Here is a 12,002-nt window from a genome sequence, read left to right as displayed (position 1 = left end):
TACCATGCAATAATTATTTTACCCTGGGGTGGCACTGCACTTGCTGCCAAGTTTCACCACAAATTGCAACTAATCAATGTGGGTCCCAGAAGCAAGATACTCTATGATCCTCTTATTTTTTGGGGGGGCTTTTCCAACAAAAAGATATTGTCCAAAACTCAGAACCTCTTTAGTGGGGCCCAACAATTGCTATGGTTTATGCGTGACAAAAGACAAGGAAAGTTACCACATAGTTGAAATGGGTGATCTGGTTTTGAACGGCATTGTCATTGTTCCGGATAATAAAGTTAATCACTGCATTCTCTCCTAGTTTCAGTTCTCCTCCTGTGAATCCAAGATGTAAGTAGTTGCCACCAATGGATCTGTAGGCAGAGGCTTCCATGGTGGCAGAAGCTTGTTTTTCCTTGGGTATTTTTTCATCTGCTGTGGACACCTAGAAAAAGAGAGAGGAAATAGACATCTACGATGGAGAAGTAATAGAGTGCTAACAGTCTAATATAAAATATTCATAGTCAACAACAATATAAAGCATTTGTTCATGTACGACTTTATTTCAAAATCCATGGCATTGTGCTGAATCGGTCTTATGGCTTATCCAATGGGCTGATGGATCCCACTGACTATAGTGGTGTCTATTGGTGTTTAGTTGGTGTTCTGCTGCGGCTGCCATCAAAACTATGGAAACACTGTAGAGCCATTAGGATTTTCAGGCATTACAAAAATTTTATATTAAAGGGGTTGTCAATGGGGGCATATCTCTAGGATAATGGATATGCCCCCATTGTCTGATAGGTGCAGGTCCCAACACTTGGACCGGCACCTATATCGAGAACGGAGCAGGCCAAAGTGGTGGCTGGAGGACTCTGGTCTTGCCACCACTAAGCACTCTCCCCATAAAAGTGAATGGGAGTTCACCACTCCCATTCCCTTCTATGGGCTAGATGGAAATAGCCGAGCCAGTAGTCGGCTTTTTTCAGCAGCCCCATAGAAATTAATGGAGGGCGGCTGTACTTCACCCATTTTGAGGCTCTTTTTAGGAGATAGGTGCGGGTCCCAGCCATGGGACCCACATCTATCAGACAATGGGGGCATATACTAGCGATATGCCCCCATTGTCTTAGATGAGAAAAACCCTTTAATAGTAAATCCTCAGAATAGTCCATTAATATCTGAGCAGTTGGGGTCCAACACCCTGCACCCATGTCAGTCAGCAGCTCCTGAAAACCAGAAATCATGGCTGCAACTACACAGCTCCACCCTGTGTTTCCTAGACAATGTACAGACCTGGAGCTAGAGCTGCAGTTCCGTCCACTACATGGTTGTTGGAGCTATGTAGTTCTGGTGCCAACCTCCAGAGCCTGAGCTACTCGTGAACTGCTGATTGTCAGTGGTGCAGGGTCTAGGACTTCCGCCAATCAGAGGATAGGCCATCAATACTTAAATCCTGTAATTTAACACCTCCTCTAAGTTCATTATACCTCTACGTGTTCATAATGTTATTATCATTATTAGTCTATTCCAAATGCAGACATGTACAGAAATGGAAATATTACTGTTATCTGCAGCAGGTTTATGTCTGAACGAGTATTCAGAGTCAGCCGAGCAGTTCCATCTTCCAGAGTTGTTCCTCTGACATTTCCTGGTTCTGCTATAACAGGGACACTATGAGCTGGAGACCCATCAGGATTAGTGACAAACACCTGAAATGGATACAAACAAAAATGAGACTCTTGTAAAAAAAAAAAAAAAAAAAACACACCCAACATGTCCCATTTATTATCCCATCTTCTTACGTGGCAGAGAGACGTTTCGTCTTTCTGAGGCAAAATGTTTTAATTTTTAAAAAGTGCTAATAATTTGTAAATCATTATTTGCATTTTTACCCAGTTTTTCTAAGAGATGAAGCAAAAGATGAAGGCGCAAGAAAAAACCATGATAACTTGTTAAAAGCATAATATGATAACTAGTGTTGGGCAAATCAAAGTGAAACTAATTGAATTCAATCCAAATTTCAGGAAAACTTTGATTTGCCACGAATCTGAATTTCCTCTGATTTTTTTGACACTATAGGGGGAGCATAGGGATACTACAGGGACAGTACAGGCTCTGTGTAATAGCTCTGTGCATCTTGTTCCACTGCTATGCCATTAATAATTAATCTGTTCAGTTATACATAGACATACTGTGCATCAGAATCATTGTCAACAGGCGGTCATCACTTCATCTGTTACACTACTGATTCAGTTACTGTACACTATGGCCAACAGACAGTTGTCTGTGCCCTCAAAAGGAAGGGGCAGTGGCAAAAATGTTGCTGTAGTCAGCATAAGTAGCAGCAGAAGAAGGGGTGGTGGTAGCAGCAGCCGCAGCAACAGTCCAGAAATGCCACTGTCATCCAGTGGTCATGTTTGGACCAACAATCCAGCTGTACTGAAGTGGTTGACTCGCTCTTCAACATTATCTCAGGTGACAACATATGCACACAGCCAGGAATCAGTGAGTTCCTCTGACACCACTGTTACGGTTACTCCCAGGCTAGCTGGAAGCTGGACCGCTTGGATAGTCTGGATCTCTGTTTAGGGAGAGAGAGAGGAGCCGCTTCGTCTCGATATCCAGAAGGATCCTGTAAATGTAGAACAATCCCACTAGCTATCTTACAGTTAGGATAATCTTTCCCCCACAAAACGAGGCGAGGCTGCGATTTGAGGGTCAAACTAGGTCTATCGTGCTGGCACACCCAGCCTGGTTTTTATTACAGTTTGTTGCAGATACAACACATCCCCACAATGCATCATGGTTTCCTCCCCTCTGTCCCGGAGACGACCGAAGACAATCCAATTATCTCTCAGGACAAAAGGGAGATCGCCAATACACATGTGGAGACAACAAGACAGACATCACCATTTAAACACACAATGGGACAATAGAAACACACCCACACAAAATCCTCCCCTCTGCCGATGATGACCATTGAACACAATGACGAATATAATTATCAAAGGCAGAGAAATACAGTTTTATAAAACATATCACAGGAACCCCAAAACATGCAATAACCCCATAACAAGTATATCCTCAGAACCGGGGGATCTGGGTGAACCACATATCCGAAATTCACCCAGATCCGTTCAGTAGTCTGGAAGATACCGTTTTATGCCAGTTACACCGAAAATATACAAGTTATACAGAAAATAGTTACTAATAAACGTGTCCCTTGTTTGGTAGTTTCAAACTACTGAATGATGTCTTTGGGCACCAAATACCGGCGAGATGGCACCGTGTAGAAAAGTCCGAACAGTGTCTGTGAGTTAAAATGGCCGCCATCCATTGTTCTCACCATGTGCTTCATGCATTCAGACTAACAGGGTGAATAACAGTTTTGTAACAGTGCTCCCTTTTTGTGGAACACTCTGGCAGACACTGTCTGACCCCTTTTCGGGGCAGACTAAGGCTGTCCAGACCGCTGGTTATGCTGGGCTGAGGTCTGTTTGTCTGGACAACCCGTCGGCGTTGCCATTCTGTTTCCCAGGTCTGTAGGTAATGGTGAAGTTGAAGGGTTGTAACGATAAACTCCAACGTAAAAGTCTGCCGTTATCCCCAGAGACCCGGTTTAGACACACCAACGGGTTATGGTCTGTAACCAGAGTGAATTCTTGTCCATACAAATAGGGAGTCAATTTCTTTAGTGCCCACACCAAAGCCAAACACTCTTTTTCTACCGCTGCATAGCTGACTTTGCGTGGCAGGAGCTTACGGCTGATGTAGACAACTGGGTGCTCCCCTCCGTCTTCGCCTACTTGGCTGAGGACAGCTCCCAGCCCGAACATGGAAGCGTCTGTATGGACGATAAAACGCTTGTTAAGGGCTGGGGCCGCCAAGACAGGAGCGTTAACAAGAGCATTTTTGAGAGCTTGGAAAGCCGTTTCACAGTGGGGAGACCAGAGGACCTGTCGAGGTAAGTTTTTCTTGGTCAGGTCAGTCAGGGGCTTGGAAAGTGTGCTGTAGTCTGGTACAAACCATCTGTAGTACCCTGCTGTGCCCAGGAATGCTAGGACCTGAGTCTTAGTGGTGGGGGTGGGCCAATTGGCGACAGCTTCTATCTTGGCCGGTTCTGGTTGCTGTTTCCCACACCCCACCCTGTGACCCAGGTACTGCACCTCGGCCATCCCAAAGTGGCCTTTTTCTGGCTTCAGAGTCAGGCCAGCAGCCCGGATCTGATCCAGAACCATTCCTATGTGAGCTAAGTGGTCCTCCCAGGACTCACTGTGGATCGTTATGTTGTCCAGGTATGCGCAAGCAAAACTCTGGAAGCCATCCAGGAGCCTATCGACCAAGCGCTGGAATGTATCTGGGGCATTCTTCATCCCAAACGGCATTACCTTAAAATGATATAAGCCGAACGGGGTGACGAATGCCGACTTGGGGACAGCCTCCTGGGCCAGGGGGATCTGCCAGTAACCCTTGCAGAGGTCAATAGTGGTCAGATAATTTCCCCTGGCTATACGATCGAATAGCTCGTCTACCCTGGGCATAGGGTAAGCGTCCGTCACTGTCTTTTCATTGAGCCTCTGATAGTCTACGCAAAACCGGGTTGTACCATCTTTCTTGGGCATCAGGATCACTGGGGAAGCCCAGGGACTATCGGAGGGCTCAATTACCCTGAGTTGGAGCATCTCATCGATCTCCTTCTTCATCCCTGTCCTAACTGCCTCAGGGATTCGGTAAGGAGCCTGGCGTAAAGGAGCTTGTCCCGGGGTATCTACCTGGTGGGTGGTTAAGGTAGTGTACCCTGGCTTCTGGGAGAAGGTGGGGCTTTTGGACTGCAGGAGTTGATTAAGCTGCTCCCTTTCAGTGGGGCTAAGTCGGTCCCCTATCTTGACCTGAGCTACTAAATCTGCGTGGGGACTCTTTTCTAACAGATCTGGAATGGGTAGACTGTCGGGGTCTTCCTGAGGGGGACAGCATACGGCCGTCACGTTCTCCGGCCGCTCAAGATATTCCTTGAGCATGTTCACATGGAATGTCTTTCTAAGATTGCTGTCATGGCAGCTAGCTATTACGTAAGTGGTGTCTCCCCTTTTCTCCACTATCTGGTAGGGGCCCTGCCAGGACGCCTGCAATTTGTCTGTCTTAACTGGCTTAAGCACTAACACCTTTTGCCCTATGGTAAAGATTCTCTTTCGGGCCCCCCGATCGTACCATACCTTCTGTCTTCTCTGGGCCGATTGGAGGTTAGCCTGCACTGATTTGGCTAATTGCTCCATTCAGTCCCTGAGTTCCAGCACGTACGGCACAATGGGGACACCGTCAGTCTCCATCTCTCCCTCCCAGTGCTCCCGAATCAGGTTTAGGGGTCCCCGTACCTTTCTTCCGTAGAGCAACTCGAAGGGAGAGAACCCGGTCGTTTCCTGGGGCACCTCCCGATAAGCAAATAGGAGGTGTGGCAGAAAACGCTCCCAGTCTCGTTATTCCTGAGTAAACGTCTTGAGCATTTGTTTGAGGGTCCCATTGAACCTCTCACAAAGTCCGTTCGTCTGGGGGTGGTATGGAGAGCTCAGGAGGGACTTAATTTTGCAAACCTGCCAGAGTTGCTGAGTCAATTCGGCAGTAAATTGGGTGCCTCGGTCGGACAGGATTTCTTTTCGAAATCCTACCCGGGAGAACACCTGCACCAGCGCATTCGCTACCGTATCCGCTTGGATATTGGATAGGGCGACAGCTTCAGGGTACCTGGTAGCGTAGTCCACTACGGTAAGAATGTAGCGCTTACCGGAGGGACTAGGGGTAGCCAGCGGTCCCACTAGGTCAATAGCAACCCTGCTGATGGGTTCCTCCACAATGGGCATATTTACTAGATGAGCTTTAGGGTGATCGCCTCTCCTCCCTACTCGTTGACACACATCGCAGGTATTACAATAATTCCTAACATCAGCGTGTACCCCTGGCCAAAAGAACGTGTGAGTAATGCGGTGTAGTGTGCGGGTTACAGCTAGGTGGCCTGCCAAGGGAATGTCATGTCCTATCTTGAGTATTTCTCGACGGTATTTGTGGGGCACTACCAGCTGTCGCCTATGCTGCCCCCTTTTCTCCGTCAAGCGATATAGCTTTCCCTTTTCCCATAAAAAGGTTTCGTTATCTGACCCGCTCCCTCCGGTCTCTGCTCGTTCCCGGTACTTTTGTAATGTCGGGTCAGTCTTAGACTCTGTTTCGAAAGCATCTGGGGTGTCCCAGGGTATGGGACCTAACGGGTCAGTCAAGGTCACGGTAGGTCTTACCTGTGTCTCCCGCACTGGTGAGAGTTCTTGCTCCGTTCGGGCTTGGGCTCGGGTAGTCACTGGGTTCGCCTCGTTGTTGTATACTGGAGCATAGGCAGAAGTCATGGGGCCCAAATCGTTGCCCAGTAGTACTTTGGCAGGTAAATTATCCATTATGCCCACGTTCACGACCCCCTTTCCCGCTCCCCAATCAAGATGTACTTTAGCGGTCGGGATTTTGTACACATCCCCCCCGCCACTCTAACGGCCACAGTCTGCCCTGATCGCTTGTGCCCTGGCACCAAATGGCTCTGGACCAGTGTAATGGTAGCCCCGTGTCTCTTAACCCCTCGGTAGATTGCCCCTCGAGCCATACTTTCTGCCGATGGTGCTGGCGGTTATCCGAAGCAGCATATACAGGATCTGCTTCGTGAAGTGGTCCCAAATATTCCTCCATAGGGGCCTCTTGGTTAACACAGAGCGCCCGGGCAGGACGAGATGACCCAGAGGGGTAATTATAATTCTGGGGGGTTGGGTGTGCATTAAGGAGGCAGCTAGCCATGCGGTGCCCTGGTTGATTGCATCGGTAGCAGGTCGGTCTGGGACGATCAGAGTTGTTATTCGGTGGTCCTGAGTACCGTATGGGCCCAGCGGGCACCGGGGCTCGGAATTCGGTACGTGGCGACGTATGGTAAACATCTTGGTGTTCGACCCGTGCTGGGGTTCGGTAGTTCGTGGGTTCGTGTAGACGGGAGTCGTAATGTTCATCGGCCAATTTGGCTGCTTCTTCTAAGGTAGAAGGTCGTCTGTCTCGCAGCCATTCCTTCCCCTGCTGCTCCATGCCGTTATAAAAATGTTCTAAGAGAAATAATTGTAAAATTTCCTCACCAGTCACAGCTTTACTTCCGCTCATCCAGTGATTTGCCGCTCTCCGCATTCGGTGCGCCCATTCCATATGTGTGTCGTTAGGCTTCTTTCTCGTGCTACGAAATTGTCGGCGATACGTGTCAGGAGTTACAGCGTACCGCCGCAACAGTGTCTCTTTGACCAGCGCATACTGTGTCACTTCCTCAGCGCCCAGAGTCCGAAATGCTTCCAGAGCTCGCCCGGATAGTTTCCCAGACAATATCGTGGGCCACTCTCTGTTGGGAATCTGGTGCAGGGCACATTGCCTTTCGAAGTCCGCCAAATATTCATCGATTCCTGTCTCGCTCTCTAGGAAGGGCCTAAAAGCCACATAGGGTATCTTTGGCCTCCCGGCGTTTTCGACAGGAACGATTACCTGCGGTGCTTCGGCATTGCGGTGTGCGGTCACTAGGCTGAGTTCGTGGGCTCGAGCCTTCCGTATATCCTCGTCCGCTTCTGCCATCAACTGCTGCACCAGTTCCATAGGTGGGTTCGACCCGTATAGCGAGAGCCTCTCCTGAACAATCCTGGTCTTTTCGTCACCACTCATGGTCGGGGTTTCTGCCATCGTGAAGCCCTGATCCAATTCGGTTAATTCTGCGATCAGTTCCCTTCTTGGACGCTTGCAGGCGTTCCCCCCTCTGCTTTCGAGTAAATCCTTTAGGGTCGCACGTTTCAATTTTTCGTAAGCGCTCTCCATCCGTTCAGTACTTCTCCTAGGAAATCCAGGACAATCCCACCGCTGCCACCAAGTGTTACGGTTACTCCCAGGCTAGCTGGAAGCTGGACCGCTTGGATAGTCTGGATCTCTGTTTAGGGAGAGAGAGAGGAGCCGCTTCGTCTCGATATCCAGAAGGATCCTGTAAATGTAGAACAATCCCACTAGCTATCTTACAGCTAGGATAATCTTTCCCCCACAAAACGAGGCGAGGCTGCGATTTGAGGGTCAAACTAGGTATAACGTGCTGGCACACCCAGCCTGGTTTTTATTACAGTTTGTTGCAGATACAACACATCCCCACAATGCATCATGGTTTCCTCCCCTCTGTCCCGGAGACGACCGAAGACAATCCAATTATCTCTCAGGACAAAAGGGAGATCGCCAATACACATGTGGAGACAACAAGACAGACATCACCATTTAAACACACAATGGGACAATAGAAACACACCCACACAAAATCCTCCCCTCTGCCGATGATGACCATTGAACACAATGACGAATATAATTATCAAAGGCAGAGAAATACAGTTTTATAAAACATATCACAGGAACCCCAAAACATGCAATAACCCCATAACAAGTATATCCTCAGAACCGGGGGATCTGGGTGAACCACATATCCGAAATTCACCCAGATCCGTTCAGTAGTCTGGAAGATACAGTTTTATGCCAGTTACACCGAAAATATACAAGTTATACAGAAAATAGTTACTAATAAACGTGTCCCTTGTTTGGTAGTTTCAAACTACTGAATGATGTCTTTGGGCACCAAATACCGGCGAGATGGCACCGTGTAGAAAAGTCCGAACAGTGTCTGTGAGTTAAAATGGCCACCATCCATTGTTCTCACCATGTGCTTCATCCATTCAGACTAACAGGGTGAATAACAGTTTTGTAACAACCACACTTAGTTGGCATGGCCCAGGAACTGCCTCTGGGCCATGCCAACTTAGTGAGTACAGTCAGCAGTTACAGACCAGCACAGACTTGGAGGCGAGGCCCGCTGCATCTTTCTTTAGGTGTGCAACTAGCAATGATGACGCGTTGAGAGCAGTCAGTGACCTGGCCATGAGACTGGTGAGAGTGACATAAGTGACAAACAGACATTAGTGTATGATATTTTAGCTGATCACAAGTAGGAGCCAGGTGAAGAGGGGGCATCATCATCATAAGGTTATGAGGGCGGCAGCAGGTCAATGAGACATCAGTAGGGTGGCAGTGTGCCAATGAGCCAGCAGGGTGAAAGCAGTGGGAGCTTATGTGTGACACCTGCTGCTTGCTCAGGCCCTTTGAGGAGGCCACTTTATTTGTTAGTCGCCAGGACTATGTGATGGATTACCGTATTTTTCGCTTTATAAGAAGCACTTTTTTTCCCCATAACAGTGACATCTACAGATTCCCCATAACAGTGAGTCATCCACAGATCCCTATAACAGTGTCATCCACAGATGCCCCCATAATAGTGCAACATTCACAGTTGCCCCCATAACAGTGTCATCCACAGATCCCACATAACAGTGTCATCCACAGATTCCCCCATAACAGTGCGTGATCCACAGATCCCCATAAAAGTGTCATCCACAGATGCCACCATAACAGTGCATCATCCACAGATGCCCTCATAACAGTGTCATCCACAGATTCTCCCATACTAGTGCCATCCACAGATCCCCATAACAGTGTGTCATCCACAGATGCCCTCATAACAGTGCGTCATCCACAGACCTCCTCCATAACAGTGTCATCCACAGATCCCCCATACTAGTGCCATCCACAGACCACCATTAGTTAAAAACCCACCAAAAGCACATCTTTTGGTTAAAAATATATTTTTCTTATTTTCCTCCTTAAAAACCTAGGTGCGTCCTATCATCAGGTGCGTCTTATAAAGCGAAAAATACGGTATGTTATTCCACTCCTTCACGTCCTGGAGAGAATGCTGATCAATTTGACTGGTGAGGTGAGAGAAGACGTGGCACCTACATCTCACGGCCACTTGAGCCCTATGGAGGCTGAACTGGCACAGGAGGAGGACGAGGAGAAGAACCTAAACGTCCAGGAATTGTATACAGAACTAGGTAGTTTATCTGCCCAAGCGACAGAAGAGGAGTAGGAGTAGCTAGAGGACGAAGACGATGCAGATGACCCTGACAGACGATGGCAGTATGCAGTGGACATGGAGGCAGGGAGTCTCTCCAAGTCCCTTGTGCAAATGGCCAGATGCATGTGAGTCGCTTTTAGAAACATAGAAACATAGAATGTGTCTGTAGATAAGAACCATTTGGCCCATCTAGTCTGCCCAATATACTGAATACTATGAATAGCCCTTGCCCTATCTAATATAAAGGATGGCCTTATGCCTATCCCATGCATGCTTAAACTCCTTCACTGTATTTGCAGCTACCACTTCTGAAGGAAAACCAATATATACCCCAACCAGGGAATGGTTACTTGGCATAAGCCTATGGCAAACTACCACAATACAAAACCTACAAATACTACCAGGCTGCTTATGATGTATTATTACTTTATTGCAAAATTACATACATTTACAAACATGATTAAAAGAAAGTATGGTGCAGGAGAAAAGAAAAGACGACATCACTGGAGGATAAACACAGTGGAGGGATGTCCATAAATCAGTCCATCTGTATGATATATTAGAGGATAAAGTGCAAATGCAAACATGTCATATACAATCCAAGGACATAGAACAATTACCCATGCTGTGTCTCCTTCAGGATGGCGCCAACCCCAACGCACGTTTCGGCGTACCTTCGTCTGGGGTATTAACCCCTTAACGACCCAGGACGAGAATGCTCATCCTAAATCGTCGGCACGTAGCGCTAGAGGACGAGCGTTCTCGTCCTGCAGCTGTTCCTCCCCCCACGTGCGGTGCCGCGATCAGCGGCAGAGATCCGTCTGTTACTGACAGACGGATCCTTGCTGCATCCACCAGCATCGGCGATAACGCCAATGCCGGTGGATTAACCCCTCATATGCCGCGGTCAGCGCTAAGTGCGGCATATGGGAGGTTTGCTCTCCCTCACCTCATCCATCGGTCCCCGCGCTGCTGTGGCGGGGACTCGATGGTTGCCATGGCAGCCCCAAGCCAAGCATGTACGGAGGCCTAAGAGGCCCCGCCCTAGGCAACTGTTAGCGCCTTACAGTGTAAGACACTAACAGTTCAATACAGCACAATACAGATGTATTGTGCTGCATTAAAACAGGGATCAGACCCTGTAATGTTGAAGTTCCAGAGTGGGACAAATAATAAAGTGAAAAATAAAAGTTAATAAAATTAAAGTTTTACAATTTTTTTAAAAGTTTTAAGTAAAAAAAAAATGCATCTTTTTCCAAAAATAAAGTAAAAACTAATTTTCAAAAATAGGGAAAAGACATATAGACATATTAGGTATCGTCGCGTCCGTATCGACCAGCTCTATAAACGTATCACATGACCCTCAGATGAACACCGTAAATAATAAAATATAAAAACTGTGCTAAATAAACAATTTTTTTCACCTTACATCACAAAAAGTACAACAGCAGGCGATCAAAAAGGCGTACGCCCACCAAAATAGTACCAATCTAACCGTCACCTCATCCCTCAAAAGATGAGCTCTTAGCTGTGACAATAGCCCAAAAAATAAAAAAAACTATGGCTCAGAATATGGAGACACTAAAACATAATTTTTTTTGTTTTAAAAAAGCTGTTATTGTGTAAAACTTACATATATAAAAAAAAGTATACATATTATGTATTGCCGCGTCCGTATCGACCGGCTCTATAAAAATATCACATGACCTAACCCCTTAAATGAACACTGTAAAAAATAAAAACTGTGCTAAATAAACCATTTTTTGTCACTTTACATCACAAAAAGTGTGATAGCAAGCAATGAAAAAGTCATATGCACCCCAAAATAGTGCCAATCAAACCGTCATCTCATCCCGCAAAAAATTAAACCCTACTTAAGATAATGGGCTAAAAACTGAAAAAACTATGGCTCTCAGAATTGTCACGGCTGAGGATGGGGGAAACTCTCAGCCGTGTGATGCCAGGTGATGTTGTGGCGGCTCGGCCAGGAGGACAGGATAGGGAGCAGGTCACCTCC

At 47.2% G+C, this 12,002-nt stretch overlaps 1 protein-coding gene across 1 annotated transcript in view; it reads right to left on the bottom strand.

Annotated features, from left to right (window-relative positions):
• The window catches only part of LOC122925555 (complement C3-like), a 300,847-nt gene that overhangs the window by 173,933 nt on the left and 114,912 nt on the right, over positions 1-12,002 (bottom strand). The window contains exons 11-12 of the mRNA XM_044276913.1: positions 1,554-1,700; positions 227-433 (exon numbers count right to left, since the gene is read on the bottom strand). Of these exons, the coding sequence (XP_044132848.1) occupies positions 227-433; positions 1,554-1,700 (354 nt within the window). The remainder of the gene's footprint in view (positions 1-226; positions 434-1,553; positions 1,701-12,002) is intronic.

Source organism: Bufo gargarizans, chromosome 2 (assembly GCF_014858855.1).
Source record: "Bufo gargarizans isolate SCDJY-AF-19 chromosome 2, ASM1485885v1, whole genome shotgun sequence".
Lineage (NCBI taxonomy): Eukaryota > Metazoa > Chordata > Amphibia > Anura > Bufonidae > Bufo > Bufo gargarizans.
Note: the sequence above shows the minus strand (reverse complement) of the source record. Positions and strands in the feature narration are given on the sequence as shown.